At 40.9% G+C, this 27,018-nt stretch overlaps 1 protein-coding gene across 1 annotated transcript; it reads right to left on the bottom strand.

Moving 5' to 3' along the window:
* Positions 1–5,922: 5,922 nt before the first annotated feature.
* On the bottom strand, positions 5,923–23,305 carry tsku (tsukushi small leucine rich proteoglycan homolog). Its single transcript, XM_080053863.1, has 3 exons — positions 23,078–23,305; positions 14,508–14,822; positions 5,923–8,556 (listed from the first exon to the last, which is right to left on the bottom strand). The coding sequence occupies exons 1-3, from the start codon at positions 23,090–23,092 to the stop codon at positions 7,816–7,818; spliced, it is 1,071 nt and encodes a 356-aa protein (XP_079909989.1). The 5' UTR covers positions 23,093–23,305; the 3' UTR covers positions 5,923–7,815.
* Positions 23,306–27,018: the final 3,713 nt, after the last annotated feature.

Here is a 27,018-nt window from a genome sequence, read left to right as displayed (position 1 = left end):
CTAGTCTTGTGAGTGTCAAAAGAGGGGGAACATTTACATTAAGTACATAGATTGTTCCAAAGTTTTGGGGCAGCCAGTGAAACAGCTCAATCACTTTTTCTCTCTCTGCACAGGGAGGGGTCTGCTGGTCAGAAGAACAGAGCGTTCTAGGGTTTGAAAGAGGGCAGATGAGTTTCGATATGTACTCAGTTGCAAGGACACGAAGAACTTTAATAACGAACAATAAAACCTTACAATCAAACCTGTAATTGACTGTATGCCAATGTAGAGAAACCATTATAGGAGTGATTCTCTCCCTCTTCCTGATACCATACCATATCAATCTTCTGGACCAGCCTTTTATGTGGATATTTATATTATATGCCTTTGTTTAATATTAACAACACTTTAGAGTTGATATAAATGTAGAGCCAGGATAGAGAGAGAGATAGTTAAAAAAAAAAGGTCACACACAAAAAAAGGTGGTATCCTTTGAGGAAACCTTTTACACAGTCCAGTCCAGCAGCTCCTGATGGAAAGCAGATGTTGTAGAATGACGGAGAGAGGGCAGCAGCAGTCTCAGGATATATCCCTTTTCCTCTGGGAAACTCCCTGCTCAGACCACCAGTATATGAGCAGGGTGATGATGCAAGAGTCCTGCCTAGCCAACACTGAGCTGATTAGTCACAGTGAGTGTGAGCAGCCCGTGGGGTTATTGGGGCTGATGAAATGTCATTGAGGAAGTTATATTATAACAAAAAAAAACGATTTTCATTTAATACCATTAAAAGTCTCAAGAGAAATCTAGTCTAAAAATCAATATATGATGTCAATGTTGGCTCATTAGGCCTTTACATGAAAATACATGTTAATTCAAATTATAAAACGTAGCTATAAAACAGATTGTTTTACTGTCTAGACTAGACAGGACTGTGTGGGTGTGGTTGTCATCAAACTGTCCCCATGGCAACAGTCCTCAACTGCCACGATTGCTTTCAAAACACTTATGGTGTCATTAAAACCAGAGCATACAGCCCACCTCATCTAAACTGAATTTCTGTAAACGTTTATCAAACTTAAATGACAATGGGATGATAAATATGCCTAAATCTTTTTTAGATGCTCACAATATACCAACTCTCCAAACATAGAGAGCTTTTGTGGATTTGGGTTAATATAAGCTTTAAAACCCCAGTAGTGTACGGATCAGGATCGTAATGATAATCCCTAAGAAACTTTGTAAAGTTTGGACATTCATGTGTGTATGTGTTCATTCAGTTTATTTACTTGTGCCTTCTGTGCAATGTTAGCCGCATTGTCTCGTCTGCCTGCTGTTATTCTTCCGTTTCCCTGAATAGAGTAGAATAAATAAAAACCCTGAAGTCATGGTGTGTATAGTGCAGGCAATGCATTGCTTCACTGTGTTACCGTGCAGCCTGTGTGTGTGTGTCCCCCCCCCTCCCTCCCTTCCTACACACAGACTCTGGAATGTGGAGAAAGTCACGCTGCACTCTGCAGGTAAATGTGACCAGATATAATCCAGGGGCAGACACAGCTGTGTTGTAAAAAGTGACCAATAAATTCAGTAGAAGAGGTTATCTCTTTGGTGTCACAGCAGACCTTGCAGCAGGCTTTAATGATTTGTTTCTGTAATGTTACAGTATATAAAAAAAAACTGCAATTTAAGCGGTTAATTGCACAATAACAAAACCAGTATTGGTATTTTGTGAAGAATCCAAAGCGCAAGCGAGGCCTTCAAGAAGAACACTGGAGATTGCATATTTTATAAACATGAATAATGTATTCATAGTTTGTTTTTGCACTAAAACTGATAAGAAATAAAGTTTTGAATAGATCTAGTTTGTCAACAGACTATCATGGTTAGATGCCTATGTCCATATTTACAACAGCATCAGCTTTTGTGCATTCTAAAGGATCCAGACAGACTTCTGGTGTTAAACATTCATATGTCTGGACTGTTTCAGAACCACTATAATGTGTATCAATTTAGAACTATGCAACTGGAACGTTTTAAAACATAAATCAAACATTGTAGCTATCAGGTAAGGGGTTTAAAAAAGTGCTAACCAACAAGAATTGTATCAGTAGCCCACAGGGTGTATCCATTTCCAATAATATTTTTGTGATAATATGTTTCCCTTTTTTTTTTTTACTCTTTTTAAGAAAACACAGTGCAGGCCAACAATTCAAATATGCCAGTTGTCAGCGAGAGTAATACGATCCAAGATTTGTTCCTGGACAGGCAAAGTCATGATTTTTTGCTCACATACCTCACGTCAGTGGCTGTAGATTCAAAACAGATAAGTTGAAACTATTTCTTCAAGAGCCCCTATAAGAAAAAAGTGAGGTTAGATTGTACAATGGTGCAACAACTGTGCGGGATGTAACGCAAGATTAACCGCTTTCCATGAACTATTGGCATGTAGGCGACTCTAAGAGTTGTGTGTAAAAATAAAGGGCTTATGTCCCGTAACCACCCTGTAAAGGTGCTTGATCCTGGTGCATTTGCAGACCACAAGCAAACTACTATTAAAAAAAAATAACTGAATGTGACTTTGGCTTCTTTTTAACAAGTTGGGAAATCTATTTAACATAAGCACACCATGACAATTGTTATTTTCTCCTTGACCTTGCTTTTCCAGGGAGGGAACAGATGTGGAACGCAGACTTGTGAACAGCTGATGGAAGTGTCCTAACATCTGGGTGAGGACCCCTGTCAGCAAAAAAACAAGAGCCAGCGCATTAACACTGCCACTGTGTGCAGCACTGCTGGCTGACCATTCTGAAGAGTTGTTTGTTCTTCCTGAAAAGTTGGACTTTTTGACACACAAGTTTGACAAATATCTAACAGGTGTGACGAAGAGGGATTCACTTCTACCTTCAACTACAATGTGTAAAGCTGTTTTATTCTCTATTTGTATTTTAACTCTTTATTTATAGCATTTTTAAATGTTTACACAAAGTACAAACAACACACAGAACATAGTGTGGGGCACTACAGTTGAGCATAGATAATTCCACATGTCCACGTCAAATGACCTTTAAATGTCCACAGACTCTCACAGTGAAGAAGCGTCCAATTCTTCTGATATAAAGACAGTCCATTTCTCCCATGTTCTGAAGAAAATTTCTCCATTAGATCTTAGAGAAAAAGTCATCCTTTCCATTGTAAAGATTTATCCTCTCTCTTTTTACAAAATTCCATCATGTGCATGGACTGACCCTTGAACATGTTGAGGATAAAACCTTAAATATAAGCTGTTAAATCTATATTGATACTTTGGATTTGCACTGTTGAAGCCTAATGTAATTGTCTTTTGGATTCAACAAATGCATCACAAAGCCATGCAGTGGCACACACTCCGACACTTTTAGCGTCTCTTAGAAAAAAACAAGCGAATCGTTTGGGGCTTGTGACAAGTTGATGAGCTGATCTTTTGTTTGTCTGGAAAAGCCAAAGGTCTGTGCTGAGCCACAGTACACGCTGACACAGTGGCTTGGGGTCTATTGTTACGGCAACACTACAGGCCAGAGGGCATTCGGAGCATCAATATGACAATACTCTGTTTTCAGATGACAACCTTTAGAAACAGCTTCAACTCATTGATGTTATAATAGTAACTATCTACATCCTAAACAAAAGATTAAGACACTTCCTTGTCCAAAACATTCTTGGGTTTCCTCCCAAGCCTCCTGTGGGAATGAAAAGTAAAACCTTGCAGTGATCGAAGCAGTGTGGGCTCACTGTTGGAGCACTGTGAATTAGTTGCTTGGATAGCTTGATCCTCCAGAGGATCTATCTTGGAAGGTCACATTACATTTGTTTGATAGTTGTTCAAGCATGAACTGAGCGCTTAATAAAGACACCCTGGTTAGGCTTGCCTGAATTAATTATACACAGTTCAAAGCTTCCCTCTGCTTTGAAGTAATTACATCTCATAGCCAGAACTCTACAGAGAAGCAAGCGATTACCTTTTGATTTCTAAACCGAAACATGTCCTACCCCAACATAATGCAAACAGCACGCACAAGTGGAGATGTTTTCAAAAATTACATAAATCATGATGTTTAAAAGTCTGCTACTGGGGTGCTTTGAAAAAACAAAATGAAGTCAGTTCTTCAGTCAGTAGAAGCTAAAGAAATCTTGTAAAATCTTGAGCAAACTCGCATAAATGTGATATTCTGTTTGCACCACACACGTGTGCACATACGATTTGCCTGCAATTATTTATTCAGAGGCCATCTGAATGAAAACAGATCTAACTCAGCCTCTATTGACAGAGTATCTGGTTTATCCACATCATCCTAAACAGAGGACTCATTGTGTTCTTCTGATTAGTGCTCAGTGACAGTTATTAAAAGTATTTGTTTTTATTCTATGTGACTCCAGCTGGTTTTATGTTTCATTGCAGAGCAGAAATGTGGACATTGTCAAAATATCTAGTGACTTGAGATAATTTTTTATTTTATTTTGGCTTCTCCTGGCTGTGAAACATTTATTAGGCCTGCTCTCACTAATGGTCTCTCATTGTGCTTTCTCTGAACGCAGCAGATGTGTGAGAAGAACATCATTTCAGTGCAGCCAGCTGGTCTACCATGCATCATGCAGTTTGCATGTGGACACATCTGTGCATGTCCCTCACACCAGACAGACAGAGGGACATTGTTGGCAGCAAACTGAAATTTTAACAGCCCTGACATGATTAGCTTCATTCAGTGTAGCCATCTGATGAATTTCTCACCTCATATCTGACATTCTTTTACTCTTTGACATGTCTTTTTGTTCAGACATGAAGAGCAATGATAGTATGACCAAAGTGGGGGAAAAAAGTATTTTTGATCTGTAACCTGATTTGTAGTGCTGCTGTTGCATTCCCCGAATAACTTTGCAATTTCACAGTGTCGCACTAGTGAGTGAGCGGTTTATCTCAGTGCAGTTTTTTTGATGGATGGTTGCTTCCTTTGGTCTGGATGTGCCAGCACTTCAGGATATGGGGCTGAGAAAAAGCACAAACATCTGGAAGTGTTTTCTGCAATGGGGTCAATGCACCGAGGGCTCTCTGGCAGCTTGAAGGGGAGAATGGAGTCGCGTTCACACAAACGCAGGCGTAAATAGTCAAAGCACAAGAAAAACCCAGAGGGACTTTGGTTTGTATAAAGACCAACAAAAGATCCTTTATATATTCTCAAGCACGTACAACCATGATGCAATCTGGGGTGAAAAAAGAAAAAAAAATTTAGTTTAGTTTAGTCAGCCTAATTCTGGCTGTTTCTGGGTGTCTCAAGAGTTGAAAAGATGTGTCACATAAAGGAGGGCATAATGTGAATGTTTTCTTGGTATTGCAAGACAAACACTCATTGCCAAACACATACACACATGCAGGAGATCTGTAAGCTGCCATGACTGAAACCAGTCTCTCTCCCGCTTTTCTCCTTTCTCTTCCCATCTCCTTCCCTGTCACCTCCTTGGCAAGTCATCAGCCCAGTGTCGCCCATGGTATTCTGCCAAATCTTGGCACGTCTGCCCACTTCAGTGTTTTTAAAGGGGCACTCAAGACCACAAGTGTGCGTATGTGTCTGTGTATCCAGACACCACTACAGTAGAAAGATGAATAAGGCTCAATACACAACATGTTACTGATTTGTAAAGAGTGAAGAAACATCTGTAAGGGAAAACCACTGAGTTCTAAGCTTTCCTCTTGTCCTGTGGAGAGGCACACCCTGCTGTGAGTCAGCCCAGCGCATAGAAACAGATCCCACAAACCACTTTGAAAAACAGGTTCTCTTGTAAACAATCTATGTACACAATCTTTCCTTGGAAGTGATCATATTCTTAATGTGTGTTTATACTTTGCTGACACACCTAACAATTTACTGCAATATTGACATCACACAGAACAGCAGTCGGTCAGACGAGGGAAGTGAGAGAATAGTCAATTTAATACACACACACGATTCATATATATATATAAAGTTATATACAATATAGTTACATACATACTTACAAATATAAACTTCTACACCAAGACTGGGCTCATCCAACTTTCAATGAACCAACTGAAAGGTTGATTTCCTCTACAGATTCAAAAAACGTTCACATGCAGTCCTATGGCTGATAAACTCGTCCTCTTAGGTCCACATAAATACCACAGGAATGCCAAGGTAAGGTTACACATCAGATACACAGCATTGGTGCCGCTTGGGGTTCAAAACATTAAAAGATACTGGCATCACTTCATTACCAAATACGCAAAAAGTTGTCATTCTTCATTGGTGAAAATTTGGTTCGAAAACAACTTTCTTGCTCAGCTGGAGACTGAATTGACAGCGGATGAAAATAAACTCTGACATGGTCCCGTCATGTTTACTGCTGGTGCGTAATGTCATAAAAAATGTAAAATAAACAAAACACAGATCAGTTAGCGCTGTTTCAAAGATTGCGTGCAACTAATTGGCAAAAGGCTGTGCACCAAAGGCTGTGCACCAAAGGTATAGCATCAGATAAAACATTTCCAAACGCAGACAGTATTTTGGCCAGTATTCAGAGAAACAAATTTCAAATTATGAAATGAAATTTGTTTTGTGGATGTAAAATATCTTTACACACCACAAACGTTTAGTTACAAAGTGTGTAACAAGACTTTACTTATACGTTTTGCTGGGATATATGGATATTAACTTTCATGCCCAGACTTAGATAAGAAGATTAATACCGCTCCCGTGTCTGTATGGTAAATATAAAGCTTAGATTAGTATTAGGACTACAAACATGGAAACAGGTAGCCTGGTTCTGTCTGATGGAAAAATGTTGGTTTTTACATTTTGTTTGCAGTCTTAGTGGTATGCTATGCTAGGCTAAGCTCAGCTAACCGTCTAGCTGACTGGCACTTCATATTGAACGTAAAGATGTGAGAGTGGCAGCAATCTTCTCATCTAAAGCTTAACTAGAAAATAAAAACAATTGTTTTCCTAAAAGGTCAAACTATCCCTTTAACCATTTCAATAAAAAAAAATCACATTCAAAGTCAAAATTTAAAAAAAATCTTAGTGGTCAACAGTCGTACAATGTTCTTCAGTGTGGATGTTATGAGCAATGCGTAGAAGTTGTTGTGTTACACTGGATGACATTTAGGCCACGTGTAAGCGCATCATTAAAACAATGCTGCAACTGGAACAAGTGCAAATATCTCATAACATGGTCCAACTTCAAATGAAACACATAACATAAGAGAACATGTCTTAAAGGTTTGGATTGATGAAAGGTTCTATACCAGTTTAGACTACATGGTAAGATAAGTAAGAAATTGTTCTCTGTGCTATGTAAAAAATGCTGCATATTTTGTGTTTTCGAAAATGTACAGAATGTGTCAAGAGTCCATGAAGGCTACATTAAACCTTTAAGACGTATTCGGGACAGAGGCAATTTAATGAGTTACACAAAAAAGTGTTTTGCATATCAAAGCAGATAAGGCACTGTTCTGGCTTTAGGAGTGTAGCATGGGGGAATACACTCTATCAGACCTAGTTCATACCAAATCAAAAGTCTTAAAGTTGTTCCCACAGTCTACACTTGAAATGCGTGGCGAAAAGCCAGCTATAATAATGTCAGCTTTTTTTAGGCTGTGTGATTGTTTAAAAATGGGGTTAACGTGATCGGTTTCCCCCAGTTGTTCACCTGCATTTGAAGGTGTCAGGGAAGGCGGGGCTCTTTCCAAAGCTATTGGAACCAACCTGCCAAGCCCTTCTTATGGAGTAGTACTCGGGAGTACACGGGGCCCTTTCAGGAGTGGTCCATTTCCACAGGCACAGTCAGTCTCACAACACAATGCCCTCCACATTACAGTTCAGCACCTCGTTGTGTTGGACCTGGCCCAGCTGCCGGTGGAACTGGCCCTGTTTCTTGGTCCTCCAGCAGTGGATGCTTCGTCCCAGTGTAATGACCTTAATACTGGGTAAGTGGGTCAGCATGTTGTTTGGCAAGGACGCCACACCGGAGCCCGACAAATTGAGTTCCTGCAGGGAGTCCAGTCCGCTGAACACCGCGGGGCTCAGAGTCTTGAGCTTGGGGTTGTTTGAGAGATCCAAAACCTGCAGGGTCTGGAGGTCCTTGAAGCTGTGTGGCTCGATTTCCTTGAGCTCTTGGAGGCCACTGAGGGATAGATAAACTAGATCTTTGAGCTGAGCGAAAGCCTCCTCCTTGATGCCGGTGATGGGGTTAGCATCCAGATTGAGGTACCTCAGCGGAAGCCCCACCAGATTGGGGATGCTCGACAGCCGGTTTGCCGACAGATTCAAGCTCTGGATGTGCAACACTCTCCCGTGCACAGTGGTGGAGACCGACACCAGCTGGTTGTGAGACAGGTCCACGCTGACAGGTTCGCCGATGACTTTGGTGGTGAACACGTCCATGTCGAACTCTTGGAAGCTGTTGTGGCTGAGGTCCACTTCGGCCAATGGCAGGCCAGAGAAGCAGCTGGGGGAGAGGTTCACCAGGCTGTTGTGGCTCAGGTCCAGAGTCTCCAGGTAACGCAGCTTGGACAAAGCATGGTCGCTTATCTGAATAATTTGATAAAGCAAGGACGAGGGTGAACAGAGAGAGAGAGAGAGAGAGAGAGAGAGAGAGAGAGAGAGGAATAAGTCAACATTTTAAGAGATAAGCAAAGATAATATTTTCAGAGTTTAAAGCTAAAGTATAGTGTGTAACTTATGCTGCCCCAACGAGGAATTCTGCGTAATTACAATAACACTCTTAGCGCATATACATGCGGTATTAAGCCTCCAGTGATAGTGCAGCGATTGTATACCTACTGCATCTAATGTACATCCAGGTTTTTTCTTAGCAGTAGAATCAACAACTGAAACATTTCTTTCGCACTTCTTGGGATTTTTCTGCGTCTCACACACCAGTTTGTAACAATGCCACTGAGAAACACAGAGAGTTTTGTGGAGCTGATAGGTAGAATCAACTGTCAACTGATTTGGCGAGGGCTTGAAGGAAAGTAGGGATGCACCGAAATGAAAATTCTTGGCCGAAACCGAAACCGAATAAAATTAAACAGTTGGCCGAATGGCCGAAACCGAATACCGAAAGAGGCTTTTGCAGTTTTGTTTATTTATTTTTCCACTTCTTTCAACATTGCATACATGAACTCCCAAATGTTCTCCTCAAACATAGCCTACAACTAAAAATCAACCCTAAATAAATAAAGAAACAGTAAAACCTTCAAATGTAAGAGTAAAATTAACATTTTACTAGGAATGTGATTGTGAACCACTCATTGTTTTGTGCCTTGACTTATATGAGGAAGAATTTACAAAAAGATCGACTTATTGCCATTTTTTTCTTTTCTTTTTTTGCAATGCAGTGCAGGTTGAGTTGCTCTAAAAAACTGCACCACAGCTCCCACCGTAATGATCAGACTTCAGAATGTGCATCAAAGCCTATAGGCCAGGCAAAGTAAGGCATTTTGGGGCCAAAAGTAGAATAAATTGTAAAAGATTTTTTTCAGCTCAGATCATTTCTATGAGGTGTCCAGAACAACATACTAAAAGTCCTAAGAAATCCTAGTTGAGGAAATATGTTTAATTCTCATCAATCCGAGATGTGTGCCAATACGGCGCGACACCAATACATCTAAATAGGGCAATTTTTTTCCTTTAGTCCTATCAAAATGAAACTTTACACAATGAAAGTATCCATGATAATTACAAATTTTTGTATTACAAGTTTCTTTGAAAATGAATTTTAATATGCAAATGAGCTATACACTAATCGTACACGCCCAAAATAAACCCAAATAGGCTTAATATTTTCCTTTACTCCTACCACAATAAAACTTTACATAGTAAAAGTATACTTGAAAAGTAACTTTTTTTGTATTACAAGTTTCTTTTTAAATTAATTTGAATATGCACATGAGCTCCACACTTATTCAATATCCAATCATCGTATTGCCAATGGGTGATGGCGATGCTGCTTTTAGACTGGCCTCTAACCTGAAAAACTGCCTGGCTTACCTGCCAGGGGTATAACAGGTGCCTCTCATGAATTAGATTACCCCTCCCCTAGCTAGTGTAATTTTTTAGTTTTTTCAGTGCCATTCCCTTTCCTATGCCAAATAGACGAGATATAGAATCACAGCCTGAAATGGCATGGATAAAGAGGAGATTGTCACACACCGTGGGACCAAGTAACTCCTTTGTCTACTTTATGCACCATACAGTGCTGCTTGAAAGTATGTGATCAGGTGGGCCAAATTGAGTGATGAAATGGACCAATGCAATGAGAGATCTTTAGGGAAGAAATTGGGCGGCACTAGATAAAACACAGATAAAACCAGCCAGGTCAGTTTAAGGCCAGGACACACCAGTCCGACACGTTCCGACTACCCAAAAAATGGAGTCGCCGTTTCAGGAAGCTCCAGTCTTCACGTCGCGGCCAAAAAACACACCGAGACGACTGCTTATTTTCCGTACGCTCTGCGCTTGCGCGGGACGTAATGTCTCCACAACAGCAGGCGGCGCTAATCTGTATTGTGGCCCGAAAAAATACGAAAGCCGGAAATGATGGGACAGCTCTCTAGAGCATAAACATAGATAGAAATACGTATTTATATTTATGCACCATAAGAGCACAATTTTTAGCAGAGAGTGTCGAGCATGGTGTCGAGCAGTCAACAAGGGTTGATGCATGTGAGTACTCTCAAAACGAAACGAACAAACACATTAAAACGATGGCTAGCTGTTGTTAGCTGTTTGTGCTACTCGCCTCACTTCCGGGCTTCACTGATTCGCTAGCCCTCCACCAATCAAATTGCTCCAAGACGGTCGGCCGACGTCATGGCACACACCAAACAGATTCGTGTCCCGACCCCCTACCGACACTACGACGGCGATTATCTGGCCGGTGTGTCCTGGCCTTTAGGCTCACCAAACTGAACCCATACAGGTCAGACTTGCCAAGCTTGTGTGCATTCAGATCAGCATGATGCAACAAGACTATCAAGTCTGTGTCCTTTAAAGATCCAAGTGACTGCTGCAGATATTGCTGTGGTTGGTCGCATACACATTCAGTACTTTCTGATTCCTCCGATATGTGAACCTGTTGTGTATCAGCCACTGGCTCTGTTGCCAGCAGATAACAAAACACCACAGCTGGATGTTTTGTGGAAGACATCCCTACTCCTTCACTCTCAAAGGCCATCATGGTCTGGTATGATGCAGATCCTGCATCTTCTAGATGAACACCCTGGGAGAGCTTCACTAACATTCCTTCCAATGATTGATCTTGATCCCAGTGATGAATCCTGCATATACTCAACATTGAGGTGTGTGGCAACTCAAGCTCTGCAGTATGATGTGACCCCTGTTCTGACGTTCGACCAACCCCTTCTGGAAAGCCTTGACCATTATAAGTTAACTTCTAATACAAATGTCTTACTTTTCATTTAGACTTTCATTGTGTCAAGTTTTAATGTGGTAGGAGTAAAGGTAAAAATTAAGCCTATGCGGATATATTTTGGGTAGCCTATATTTGATTAGTGTATAGCTCATTTGCATATACAAATTCATTTTCAAAGAAACTTGTAAGACAAAAAATTGTGTATCACAAACCATGCAAAGCACGATTCAGATGTGCTCATTGTCCAAACTGCCATTACCTCTGCTAGAACAAAAGCAGTCTGACCTGTATGGGTTCAGTTTGGTGAGCCTAAACTGACCTGGCTGGTTTTATCTGTGTTTTATCTAGTGCCGCCCAGTGTGTGACAATCTCCTCTTTATCTATGCCATTTCAGGCTGTGATTCTACATCTCGTGTATTTGGCATAAGAAAGGGAATGGCACTAGCCTGGAAATCCAGACCCTGATATTTTGAACGATAGAGGGTCTGGCCACGATCAATAGTAATTTCCAACTCAAGGGGCGGCTCCTACTCGTGCATTTCAAATGCCACTGCACACAGTTGGATAGCACTACAACCAATCAGAGCGATGCACAAGGTGACGCAAGCCCCGTTCGTTTAGCGAACAGCTGTTAAACTGTTAAATTAAACGTTTGCCGTGGTCGGTCGGCAAAACAGAACATTCCACTTACTATTGCTATTTGAGTGCCGTCTTCCAAATCGTAAAGGGTCGAGGCCAAAGCAGTCTCAAACTCACACAACATATCCGCAGCCATCTTTGATGTTTACTCTCACGGCTTCGACGTCGCATGCACGTCACTGTCGTCATCTGGTTACGTCCGCCCCAGAGCACCATACAAAGGGCTCTGGCACGCCCATATTAGATAGAACCAATTGAAACGTGAGCCCAGATTTCTGGTCTTTTTGAAAAAGCTTCAACGGAGAGTTTCCAGACCAACAGGCGCAGCAAATTTAATTTGCCAGCGCCTAGTGGCAGGTCTGGGAATGCCAGGCTAGAATGGCACTGAAAAAAGTAAAAAATTACACTAGCTAGAGGAGGGGTAATCTAATTAAAAAGAGAGGCACCTGTTATACCCCTGGCAGGTAAGCCAGGCAGTTTTTCAGGTTAGAGGCCAGTCTAAAAGCAGCATCGCCATCACCCATTGGCAGTACGATGATTGGATATTGAATAAGTGTGGAGCTCATGTGCATATTCAAATTAGTTTAAAAAGAAACTTGTAATACAAAAAAAGTTACTTTTCAAGTATACTTTTACTATGTTAAGTTTTATTGTGGTAGGAGTAAAGGAAAAAATTAAGCCTATTTGGGTTTATTTTGGGCATGTACGATTAGTGTATAGCTCATTTGCATATTCAAATTAATTTTCAAAGAAACTTGTAATACAAAAATGTTTAATTATCATGGATACTTTCATTGTGTAAAGTTTCATTTTGATAGGACTAAAGGAAAAAAATTGCCCTATTTAGATGTATTGGTGTCTCGCCTTATTGGCACACATCTCGGATTGATGAGAATTAAACATATTTCCTCAACTAGGATTTCTTAGGACTTTTAGTATGTTGTTCTGGACACCTCATAGAAATGATCTGAGCTGAAAAAAATTCTTTTACAATTTATTCTATGAAAAACGCTATTTTGCCTGGACTACTAATGATCATAACAATGAGAGGCTTTAAACGATGTCCATGCTTAGGAGGTGATTGTAACTTTTTCGGCTGTAGACTGAAACTAACGGGGGGAGGCGGCTCACTGGACATATATTTAGTTACGCTGTCAGTTTGCCGAGATGGCTCTGTATTCCATGGACATATAAAGAAATGTATTCAGGCTCGAGCAATGCAATCAGATCGCAGTGCCCCCCCCCCTCCCCTCCCTCTCCCAAAGCGCTAACGGACAATATGATTATCATTTTCGCCGTCAAACCAGATTTTTTTTGCACTGCGGCTCTCATCGGCGAGGTGTCACTGTGAATGACACCGTTACCAACCGTTAGTTTCACTGGGTGAATCGCTGCTTCGCTCGCGCAAGGCTTTTGTGTTTCTAATGTGATCAAACATCAGTCTTGGACGAGCGTTTTATCTTAATGCTGCTTAAAGCATTGCAATGCGCCGTGTTTCATCCAGTTTGAAAAAATGCTCCCACACTGGACTCTGACATTTCCATGCACGCAGCCTAGACTGCTCCTGCTGCGCGCTCCCGACCAGACGTGGACTCGCATACACGGTTACGTCTCTCTTTACTTCCATTTCCTGGTTTGCAAGCGCGCAGCTCTTTTAAAAAAAAATTTCCTTATTGTCATTTAGTTTGTCAATATTCGGTACTTTTGTTCGGCCTTTTAACTGTTTCGGGCCGAAACCGAAAAATGACTTATTTTGCCATTTTCGGCCGAACATTTTCGGTGGCCGAATGTTCGGTGCATCCCTAAAGGAAAGTCATTTGTTTCTATGAAAAAGTTACACACTATAGCTTTAAGATGATAAATATAGGCAATTAAAAACATAATTACAAAATAACAGCATAATTATGGTATGAATTATACGTTTTAGGATAAAACTTGTTTATCTGTAAAATGAAAGTAGCCCAAGCAGATAAAACTAACAACTGTAATAAATAAATGTTTAAAAACTGGGAGGCAGCAAAAGTTACCACCTTATTAAGTTGATCAATCCATCAAATGGATGTGAAATACCCATTATCTCCCAATATCTCCTTTAGCTCTGTTTTGGTCTCCGCCAAGTAGTTTTCAGGGAAATGTTTCACTCTTTAGCTGTACAATTCTTTACTATTGAGCTACTAGCTTTGTCTGGTCTGGGGAAGTGAACCAACACAATAAAGACACCTACTGCTTAGCAACATTTGTTATGTACTATCCGTCTAAAGTTACATTGGCTAACATTAGCCACAGGTTGTGTCCAAATGAAATGAGTAAGATAGCAGCAAAAACCTTGAATGTAATGAATTATGGATGGCTGCTTTTGATTGATTATGACTCAATATTGCTTGTATAGGTAAAAACATATTACTAATAAGTTGTAACTTTAGCCTCATACTAGACCAAAAAAGTTGAGTTCCTCCTACCAACTGACCTTTGTCATATGGTTGCTGCTTAGGTCCAGGCTGATAAGGGTGGTGTAGCCCGGGCCAGCCAACATGGTCTCAGTGAGCGGGCCCAGGGAGATGGAGGACAGGTCTAGGTAGGCAGTGTCCAGTGGAATGGGGATGGGCATGCTGGTGCTGGGTCCCAGCCCTCTGCAGTCCACCCTGGTCAAGCTGAAGCTGTCGAACAGGCCAAAGCTTTCCACCTCACAGCGGCAACCAGGGTGGCAGTTCTTGACCGCACTGGACTGGACACAAGCCAGCAGTGATAGGCCAAGCCACATGAGGAGGAGTGCCATTATTTTCTGGAGAGACGAAAAAAAAATCATTATTAGCATTTCAAACCTTGTTAAAATGTCATTATTTAAATAGGCCTTTCCCTAATGAAAACAATCCTTTATTGTGTATTCGTATCAGCTTTCAAGCTCAATCACCAGATCACATCTTCACCACACCTTGTCCAAACTAGTTCACAGAACATGAGATTGCAGAAAGTGAAAAAAGCTATATACACATTCAAAGGGCCATCTTCAATGCATTTGCTTAAGCTTTGCGAAAATACTTTTAGAAAGCTTTTATTTGTGAAACTTTAGAGGCCACAATCTCCCACCCGTCTTGGCTTCCCAACGGTTGGTTGGTGTGACCTAATTACTTTGACCAAAGAGTGCACTTTCTTCTGTGCATTCTCTAGAATCAGTAAGCATTGTTGTATAGATTTAAACTATAGGTACCCTCTCTGCTTAATCTTTAACTAAGGAAAAATAAAGTGTCTCCACATTCTGAGAAACATCATCTCAGCCTCGGTGCATTAAGACAAAAAAAAATATCATAACAATTCTGAAACAACTTCTCATTCTAACATAGTATACTGCTAATGCTATACAGTCTAATACTATATCACTGCATTAGAAATAATAGCAGAAGATAAATGTTTTTTATTTTAATTTTAATGTTAACAAAGCCTGCACATTCAAAAAAACATGGATCAATATTTTTTAAATATGTCATTAAAATGACTTAAAATAAAGCATATACAAATACATGAGTGAATAAAAAATTGTCATAAAATGCAAACCAAAGATGGGTTTATTGAAAGCCAGAGACAGAAGAACCTATCGTACCTTTTTTCAGTTGCTGCTGTAGCTGTACCTCTATGTGTATCGGTTATGTAAAAATGAGAGCTGAATAGAGCTCAGTTCAACTCTAGCAATGTGTAAACACACGCACATGCAAACACACACACACACACACACACACACACACACACACACACACACACACACACACACAAACTACAGTGTGAAGATTGTACAGAGGTTATGCGTTGTGTAACAGGTAGAAATGAACAGTCATCGTCAAGTGGCCAGGGCATGACACAGCACAGTGCGTGTTAAAGATACGAGCTGGAGTATCATCACAGGATTCAATTCAATCCAATTCAATTCAATTAGAGCCTAATCGATTTAAAGTAAATGCTTAAATCTATGATCTCCAAATTAGGGGTAAGACACGAAGCTGCAGTTTGGATGATCATGCTCTCTCTTGGCACAGCTTTGTAAAAGATTTCAGTGGTCTCACTTGTTTTTCACATATTCTTGAAGGCATTTGACACGTACTTTAGGCACTTGGGTTACGGCTGTAATAAGTTATACCTAACAGGGCTTTTGGTTATTTATCTAAGCTTATGTAACAGGCTGCATAATACTCGTGGGTCACAACGTATGCAGGCAGATTACGATGGCTCAAAGTCTACTTGGGCACAGTGTTCTGTTCTCAACCTCTGTGCAGAGTTTATTTTGTTTTGACCATTTAACTCATCAACTACTACTGCCTTTTCCATAGTCCCCATTGTTGTCTGAGTGAATCATTGTAATCCACTGAGTGAATTAAGTCTGCAGTTTCCCTCAGTCAGTCAACAGGATTTGAGATAGGACGAGCACAAGGTTTGCAGTTTACTGCAATGTTTTTTCCGAATAAAAAAAGGCTGTAACTTTGATATTAATAATAGCAATAAACCTTTGAATCACCTTTCAACTGGTCCCAAGCTAAGACAATTTACACGAAGAGTTAAATGTGAATGAGTGTGTGTCTGTGTGTGTGTTTGCGTGCGTGCGTGTGTTCTGCACGAGTCCCCCTAGCTGCAGGCTTTTGACCAAACAGTTTTATGACCGACAAATTAAGCTGAGTACAGAGATCTTTCACTCACTGAACAACAGTTTAACAAGATGTCCTCTGGTTGAGCGGGCCTTCTGAAGCTAAGGAGTTCACCCATGGAATGAAGCCAACATTAAAAAGGACTTTAGGGAAACTTCAAAAAGTGGATTTTTTTCAGATTTTTAAGATGTGGTAGCGTGGTGTTGCCGAGCAGCGGTGTTCTGGAAATCAACTTTACACTGACAGCTTTTGTGACTGCTATTTTGTATTAACTTATCACACGCCGTCATTTAAAAAAAATATATAATAAAAAGGTCCTTCTCCGCCCCTCCATTGCAATTACAAGTTTTGTTTCACCTCAAGCAAACGACAGGCTTCAAAGACATCTGCCTTGTGGGGGAAACCACAGGGAGGCCGTGTGCCGACATGGGAAACAGCCAGTAAAAACCAAGAGCTGCTTCTTGTATGTGTTTTTTTATATACATCGACTTAAGTGGTCCTCAGCAGCTTGTCACCTCTGTGTGGTTTTTGTGGCCACAGTCGTCAGCCCGTCCTCTCCTTCCTTTTTTCCCTGCATCATTTGCTCCATCTGTTGCCTTCAGCGAGGATTGTGTGTGGACTTACTGCACCAGGTGTTGCTGTCTCAACCCCTCACCAATAAATCCCCACTAACAGCAAGCTGCTGCCGGCTGCTAGCCCTCAAATCAGAAACATTATGGCCACTGCAATTGTCCAAAAGGCAAAAAAGGCAACGGTACTTTGGGACTGCCCCCCACACAAACCCACACACACCCCAAACCCTGAGTTGGCAATTGGCAGAGACCTGTGAAATCACACCTCCAACACCATCTCAATCTGGGGCACTTTACACAACAACACGAAACGGTGCAAATGCGGAAATATTCCCGCGGTTGCACTATATCATGTACATGAAAACAGGAAACGCAGGCATGAAACCGCAAGTTTTTGAGATCACCTCCCAGGGAGGATTTGTTGGAAAACACGACGGTTTTGGTTTCTTGTAAACACCGAAACCATTTTCCCTTGTAACGCTGACGTCACGGCTCCACTTCACGTATGCATAGTCTATAACATTTGCTGTCAAAATACCCACACGCGAGTTATAAAGTTAGAAGACAACATAACATGCACGGTGTCTCCGCGGCACCATCACTGTGATCAGCGGAGAGTGTCGTGCAGGGCTTAAATAGGCCTATAACACTCGCCAATTTAGTCAATAGTCTATTAGTAAGTTATTGATACCATGCACCCGCCACTTTGTCTGGGGAAAGATTTGTGCTCTGCCGGTTTTTCTAGCAAAATAAACGTGTGTAGCTTCTATATGCCAGGGACACGGCTCTCTCTACATTAAAAAACACCTATCCATAGTTCAGCGCGCAGCGGTTAAGTTACTGTTCAACAAAAGGAGCATTAAGGCTACGGCTTCACAGTAAAAGCATTTCACTGGCTAAACATTAATAGCATTTCACTGGACAAACGTGAGTTGACTTTTATTTTGAAGTACGCCTAACAGGAAAGTAGCCGCTCACAAAGCCCCTTCACTACCAGCATGTCTTCTGTTTTCACGAGTTCAATGCGGTGAAATAAGAGGACAGAAAGCTTGTAATTTACAATACTTGTAACCCCAAGCTTACACCAACCGCTTTATGAACGTTAGTGGCATTAATTTTCGGTTACAGTAAGGTTTTATGCATCAAATTGTACCGGAAAAGCTATCTACTACTACCTTGTACCGCCAACTGCTGGCCTGGCATGCTTACTACAGCGATTTCGTCCCGTTTCCTCTGAAAACATGTGTACGAGTGAAGATGTCAGATAAATTGTGTCTGAACGGGGTTTTTTTTTATAAACCAAAAACGGGAAAACTGTCACGTTTTCACCGTGTAAAGTGCCCCTCACTCTCTCACAGAGAGAGGTTTTTCTCACACCCTTTTCTTATCGTGGGAGAGTAGCACAAAAACCACTACTGTCCTCTGAGGGTTATCAGCCATTAGTACTTTTTTAAATTCATGTATAATTACCTTCCTTCAGCTCATATGCAGCTTTTACATTACTCATCATGGCAAGAGTCTCACTAAACCATAATTTATCACCTTGCAACTTCACACAGACCTTTTGCTAGCTCTGTTAGCGTGATGATGATAATCCAATTGCGCTCTCCATGTTCTGTTATCACTTGACACAATGATTAAATGTCACATGCCAGAACTAAGACACCACATCTATTGCCCGACACTCCCTATACTTAACTAGAGTCAATAAGGGTTTTTTCTTTATATAAAGCATGCAACAACAAAAAAAGTACATTCAAGCAGAAGCCCTAGCATAATACCTGCTTAGGTTTGCCATTTAACACATTAATTTGCATTGATGTGGAAAATCATCAGTGTTCAGAGACGTGTTCTTCATGTCACAGAGGTCTCTCTCTTCCAAATGAATCTTCACAAGTCGAAGGCTTAAAAAAAACTGTGTAATTAGACGATTAATGCAATGCTAATCCTTTTAAGCCACATTAATGCATGACACTGAGGAGGCGGGCCGTGAATTTTAAATGAAATCGGTGTAACGTAAGGGTTTTAAAATAATTAGGCCGCGGCTATGGTTCTGCAAATGGCACTGCACATGATGGGTGAACAAGTAGTACGTTCACTTCACACAAGCAAGGAGACTGATCACATTCATCAAAGTGTGTTGTAGTAAAGAGACACAGATACAAAGAGACAGTATTTCAGGAAAAAAATAAGTGATGAAAGGTTCTCTGGAAGTGTAGCAAACTGCATGACCTGAATATAATGACCCCCTTTGTCAGTGAGACAGTCTGATGTAATAGGTTAACCTTGTCGTAGGCCCATCTTTGGCAGAAAAAGGTGCATACCATTATACAGGCCTGGCATTAATTCAATTTTTCATTGATTCCGTAATAATCATTTGCGAGCATCTGCGCGGCACTATCGGTCTACCCCTCGTGTGCGCCTGTCTTTACAACCTCTCGTTTGATCATCCCATCATCTGATCTGTGTGTATGCGTGTGTATGTGTCTGCGCGTGTGCATTCGCTGCGCACTTTGTGACACAGAAGCCAATGAGCTGGAGCATGACTAGCAAGCAAACGTTGTGGCGAAAATAAAACCAGCGCCTGCTCTATGGAGATATTAAGGACTCAGTAAAAGGGACGTTGAACAGGAAAAAGTGCTGAGCAAAACTTAGAAAGTTAGTCGCCGTGGCAACACAACCAATGTGTATCAACAGCAGAGACAGCGCTGAAAAAACGGCATGCACTCGTTTCAGTAAGTTTACAGAAGTGCCACACTGCTACTGCCTTTGGCATTCTTCTCAGAAAAGCATTCATTTATTTTCAGGGGACATATTAATTAATTTATTGTTTTAACTGTTAAGTTATCTTGAAAACAGCAGGCCATAGTAGGCCGACAAGCTTTATTTTTTTGTATTTTCAATGCTAGGCCTAGCCTACTTTATTTCTATGTTTTAAATTGAGAAATAGGCTAGATGAAATATAATGGTTGGAATAGGGAATTTGCCTTATGTAGCACACATGTTGATAGGCTAATCATGATGTGTAGCCTATGTTAATTCATTTATTTTCAACAAGGCTATTTGCATAAAAAAAAATAAAGAACATTTTTCAATAGGCTAGCTTCAAGGTGAGGTGATTCAGATTATTCCAGAAATGAGTACTAGACAGGACCTGTCTATATTAGATCTTAGTGTTTATTGTTTTTAATTGAAATCCACGCGTTTTTCTCCAATAGTTTACATGGCTTGTGTCTCCAAATTATTACAGAAAATTGTTATAGGCAGGACATATGACAGTTGTTTACAGAGCACAGAATTAAAGTGTAACTGCACCCTTTTACTTGTTTTTTGAGATATAAGCTGAATTAAATCACTGTGATGTTAAGGAACACATATATGCTGGTGTTAATACTGAAAACAATTGCAATATGTTAAATATCGGCAATTCAACAAATGTTTTGTATTGTAAATCATTTTAGAACTTTACTAAGATTTGAAAAAAACTTTTTCCTTCGGATTCGAAAAATGACGTACATGGGACTTTTTTGACCCCATGTACGTCATCACGTCGCCGCAAAGCCAGGCACGCTCTTCATAGGTCCATGGCTGGTCCATAAGCGTCTACTGTTATACTGTCCCTCCAAGGATGTTATTTCGGGGGTTAACACCCTTCACTTCTACCGACAGTGTGTCTGCAATATCTCGCTTGCGCGAACACACACACAGACACACACAGACCCGGACTCGTTCATTGTTTCACTTTATTGACACACGCTACCGCTCGCTCTCCTCGCTCACACACACACACACACACACACACACACTGCCGCTCGTTCACTTGCGCTACTCGGTCTCCTAACACTACGATAGAAACACCCGCCAACAATTTAGAATAAGAAAAGTCCTCCACCTCAGACGACCTATCTGTGTGGCATAGGCTATATGAGCTCACTGTGTAGCGATAGTGCCGTTAGACTTTGTGTCACTCGATATTTCAATGAAGTCATGTCATTCAGATCTTCCTGAGTGACAGCTACTAGCAGCTAGCCCCCTCCTTCACAGACACCGCGCCCCCCTCCCTCCCGAAAGTCGGCCGGCTGATGTCGGAATGTTTAAAAACAATGGTTCTCAAACGGAATTCAGAATCCATGGTCTGAAAGCATTTTTCAAAATCGTGCAGTAGCTCAAACAGGGGGTGCAGTTACCCTTTAAACAGATTTCGCCTCTCAAAGTGCACCAGATTGATGCATTTAACTTTGAAAGGATAAGGTTTTCCTCTGCAGGGGCATGCCTCCAGACCCCCCTAGAAGGTCCATTCTCACCCAGCAGGATCTAAAAATCCTGTGAGAAACACCACATGTACAAACGTACTGATTGTGAAAGTATAACACTATGCCCTCATTTTTAACGGGCTGTCAAATGAGGCTCATCCCAAATGGGGTTCGTTTTGGTCAATTTCTTCTAGAAATTTGGTACGCACGCGGCGTGCATACTCTTTATCAGCTCTTACCACCGGGCCTAAAAAAAAATCTAGGGGAAACACTAGTGTACACCATTAAAAAGGCTGCTTAGAAACTCATCAGCACAAACAACCTGATTAATATAATGGTATAACACAGAACATGGGCATTCTACTTTTACCAAAACTTCAGAATCAGCGAATCTGGATAACGCTTGTTGTCAAAATCCGACTAGGTTCTGTAAAACGGGTAATGTAAACAATGGACATAAACAAAGTGGGCCCAGTGTAGCTAGCCACATGCCAATGTACAGGGAATATGCTGTGTATTAACACTGTACTTTGTGTTGTTCAACAAACAGACACTCACAGAGATATTCACAGATTTTGACAAAAAGTGATTTTGACAAGAAATGTTATCCGGAATCGCTGACTCCACCTTACATATTGACATTAGGCCTACTTTTGAACTTGTAAAAGAGTACACAATATTTCTACATTGACTTTCTGCAATTCAATTCAGTAAAATACTTCTCCGGTGTTTCTGTCGTACAATCATAACTCTAACCCTGAGAAACCTGTATTGGAACTATCCAGTATGCAGACTGTTAACAGCTGTTAGTGTGTTTTTTTTCAATCCTGTATCATAAAGTTCTAACCAACTGTGGCAGATTTATCACTGACGTCTCTCTGCACTACTGCAACGATCCACTGCCTGCCTGCCTGCCTTGCCCTGGGACGTTTTCACGAGAGGCGGGTAAACGCTCACTGCTCGCTCGGGCACCCTTCTCTAGAGATCATATTTCTTGAAGCCGGTACGTGGCAAAACGCAAAGAGCCCAGGGACTCAACACTGCAGCCCTTTGACAATTAAAAAAAAGATACAAATCAAACTATTTTCACACGTTTAGCCTATTTCTTCGGTGGCTTACCTTCCATAACGCCTTTAACTTGTAGTTAACCCCGCCCCTTTTCAACTCCACTGTCAATCACACCAACACATGTCACCCCTGCTAGCATCGTTTACAAGTTTTTCGTAAAGTCCATAAATTAGTTTTTTTTTCTCCGTGTGAATAATAAATATAGGCTACGGTAACAACAGTCAGCAGTAGCGGGCTAGAGTGTGAGCAGCTCCACCGGCACACAGCGGGCGGCTTCTCAAACACAGAGGCAAACGTGAAATCTGAGCTGACCACACAGACTGAGGTCCGCTGGTCTACTAGTAGGCTAGTACTGTGTTTTCTGTGTGAGAAAAAAATGCGCCTCTAATCATTATAGATAGACGAACATTTAACACCCACGCTTCCTGACGAATAGAGAATGAACGACGAAAAGCTACGGGCTGCTTCAGTTAGTACTTTTTGCTCGCGAGCCGATGTGCCGAGTTTACTTACTTTGGTGCCTTTCATCCAGACCGTCCGCTTCTCGGCCGTTTTTTTTCCCCCTTTCACTTCACCGCTCCCATTTTCCAGACCCCCGCAGCGCTGCCGTGTCCCGGTGCTTTGTGAGTCGGTTGTTGTTGGTCCACATGAGCTCGGTAGACCCCTCCGCGTGTTTGCCCCCGCCGCAATAAACTGTCAGGAGGAGCTGGAAACAGTGGGATACAGTCGTCTGTTCCCATCCCAGAAAGTCCTGCCTGCCTGGCACACTGACTCGCTCTATCCTGTCAAGCGCGCCAAATGACAAAACAAGAGCACTTCCGGTTAATACTTTCCAAAACAAAATGATTCGAGGTGTTATCTAAGGATTTTTTTTCTGGTTGTGTGGTGGCAAATATGTGCACTGAATATATTCAGTTGATGAAAAACAAAAACGTATTACATACATCCTACATTCTGTTCATGTCACTTTAGTGTTGCCTTGGCTTCCGTTGCTATGGCAGGATGAGGAATTAATAATTTTCAGCTGAACGTTAACCTAACAACTTTCCACCAAAGGTAAATTACACATTGATAACGTGCACAAATGCACACAAACACATACAAAGACATGGACACAAGTTTACACACACACACACACACACACACACACACACACTGAACACATGAGAAAAAAAACTTAAACACACACACATTAGGCCTTGAACATTTACACTTTTTGTGGTATAATTTTGAATTAGCTTACCTATCTAATTTTAATTTGATAGGTCCTAATTATCATTGATTTCTTATAGGCCTAGCCTTGTTGTAATTGCCGGTATAATTATTATTATGAAAATAGCCTAATGATTAGCCTAATAGGCCTAATGATATCGCTTTAGCTTTGATTATAGCCTGCTATTGTGATCTAATTTGTATGTTTTTATAATGCCTTTTTTAATACAATTATGATACGATTAAAGTGTGTTAAGTTTAATTTAATTGAAATGTAAGGTAACATTGCACTTTTCTTTTTTTCTTTGTTCCCCCTTTTTTTACACTGTGAGCATACACTTCAACTGTTTCATCAAATATTGTCTTATAGAACATGATTATTATTATTATTATAGAATATAATTAATCATCAGACAACAGACCAAGCTACTTCATGGCTAATTACTGACCACTTCTACATCTTATTTTTGCAAGCCCACACGTGTAACTTCCGGTCTCCGTCTGCTGGTAGTATACCTATGGTTATGACGCCGTTTGTTATTGGTGCGCACTCTGGTGGAGGCGCCGCAAACAAACCCACATGAGAAGTAGAAGAAAATAGTGTTGCGCAACAAGGCGGCGGTTTGTTTCATTTGGCCTCAAGTTTACAGTTTGATGGAACTGATACAAAGAAATAATGTGAACGGAAACCCAGACTTTTCCTGTTGATGCCTAGCCTACGCACCCTGCTTCTGCAAAAAAGAGCCACTATTGAGATAAGCAACTTGAGCATGGACTGATATAGTGACAGGGCCGCCCGTAAGGGGTAGAAAATGGGAAAGCTTTCAAGGGCCTAGCCCTTTTTGGGGGGTGGCACAGTCTTCGGAGGCCAAAAATCTAACTAAGCTTTACTTAATTTTTAACCGAAATATTCACTATATCCATTTAAAACGTGCACGACCATACAACAAAACCCTAATTTAATTTGAATTATTGTAACTTGAGTAAAAAATCAATATCTTCTCACCCTCCTATGTCCACCCTGTGTGTGTGCTGAAAAAAAGATGCTAACAGCGATTTTTAAAAGCCTGGCTCAGAGCAATCACCTGTTTATGTTTACGAATGACGTTTTGGGAAATGGGGCGGGGCACTGTCTCTGAGAGTCAAATATTAATGTGGTTAGTATAAACATAATTAAGTTTGAGCATTTTAAGTTTGAGTAATGGTGACATTTTTTCTTTGATTAGTTCAGGTGTCTCCATTTCAGATACATGTTATTTAATAGAATGATGCATTACTTTCCTTTATTTTTTGTGTGCCATATGGTCACAAAATAGGGTTTTGATATAGTGTTGTACCGTTTTGGCTGGATTATCTTACCTGAGTCGTTCTGCTACTTGTGTCTGGGTGTTGATCTATGAATTGTGAAAAGTATTTGGACCCCTCAGGTAAAACAGAAAACAGGTGTACCTGTTGTAGTTCTTCTACATTCTTATAAAGTGGACAGGGTAATTACTCTGTTGTTTTCTTGAGTCGACTAACAGGTTTAAATGTGTGACGTAGCGTACATTGACACCAATCTCTTCAGGTTGACAGGTACAATTTGAAAAATATTCCATGAGCTGCATGTCACATGCTGAACATACTGCATATACCACTGCACCTCAGGGGCATAGGCGACATCTGTAACAGTGTCCTTTGTTGTTGCCTGCTCCTGTAATAAACCTAGTGAATACTCAATAAGACCAATGTTATTTTGTAGAAATCTGTTGAGTATTAAACAACTGCGTTAGGGTATTAGTCAGGAATGTGCTACTATTTAAAATTATATATATTTAATAATCACAAAAGAGCCCTTTTCCTCACTTGAGCTGTCGCAGGCCGTCCCTGGTTGATAAGATAGTTAGTATCTCTACAAATACAATATGTGTTTATCACGGGATGAGTGCAAACACACACATACACATTGATACGAGTAAAGCATGAGTAAGGGGGGCCCATTGACTGGAGGTTGTCAGGGGCCCAGCCATTTGTGTGGGCGGGCCTGCTGATGTATTAAAGGCTAAATTAATCATATTTCATGTAATTGTATTGCATGAGAGGTCATTAATGTGTTATGAGTAAAAATGTGTTTGGAAACTAAACAAAAGCAGTCATTTCCAAACACTGATATACAGAGGAAGATCACAGAAGAGTCAATCACAATATAGGCTAGACAGGACAAGGCATATGTTTACTGTAGGCAAACTGTATCAAATCTGTGGAGACATTAGGCTACAAACTGTTAGATGAGACACTGTAACAGGTTCCCCAAAGGAGGGTCTGCAACACGCGGGTCAAGTGTAATGAATTCATCGTGGGGAACATCTGTTGCTGCTCATACAAAGCTGAGGGGCCTCCTCTCCTCATCAGAACCCCCTCAGTCATTGTTTTCCTCATGAGAGCATGACAGCATGACAGCACACACCCGTACAGTGCTACATAAACATTCACACGCACTTGCACTCTAAGGGGTCGGCTACACTTTTGTTTTTAAAGAGTGTGCCATTTGTGAGGGCGTACACAACTACAGACTTCTTCTTGCATGTTGCAATGTCTGGAATTCGTCAAGGCAGTATCGAGATAAGATAGGAGCGCAGGGAGAAAGAATGCAGGCTGCACAGTATCAGTAAGGGACAACGACAAAAAAACTTCTCCTGCATTATATGATGCTGAATATCCAACGGCAAACGTGACCAAAGAGGAAGTGCATTATCATATCAAAACATTACAACACAGTTCTTAGTCACAGTTTTTGGTTGGCCAATTATTTTCATCTGCTCCTTTATCCACAGCCAGTCACAGCGGACTAAAACCAACATGTGTTGGTAAATGCTAAAGTGAAAGATGCTGTTAAGTCTTGCACCAAAGGCACACTGAAATGTAGGCCTACAGCATACTTGTTGTTCTACATGAGAAGGGTGAATAATACAGAAGAGTTTTAATCATGGAAATACAGCTATGTAGTTTAATGGATGTTTGCTGATAAAAAATGTTTTTTTAATGTGTTGATTATTAATATAGTTGTGCTCCTTTGGAAAAACTGTAATGTAAAATATTAACCTTTAACATGAGATAAGGAATTTTTTTAAGCATCGTAGAGGTCGTCTAAATCTTTATTCTTCCTTTATCCCAGTGCACAGTACAGTGAGCGTCATTGAAGGCCTTCCCACTAGATGGCGCCAGAGTTGAAGGTATCCTCGAATGAATGCACTGTCTACAGC

The sequence above is a fragment of the Ammodytes marinus genome (genome assembly GCF_949987685.1).
Source record: "Ammodytes marinus genome assembly, chromosome: 3".
Classification (NCBI taxonomy): Eukaryota; Metazoa; Chordata; class Actinopteri; order Uranoscopiformes; family Ammodytidae; genus Ammodytes; species Ammodytes marinus.
This window is presented reverse-complemented; position numbering and strand designations above follow the sequence as displayed.

What these genes read in the sequence shown, in the direction of transcription:
- tsku (XM_080053863.1), bottom strand. An exon ending in GCAGCAACCATATGACAAAG is followed by an intron (nt 8,557 to 14,507) that starts GTCAGTTGGTAG and finishes CAAATTATTCAG; the next exon opens with ATAAGCGACCATGCTTTGTC.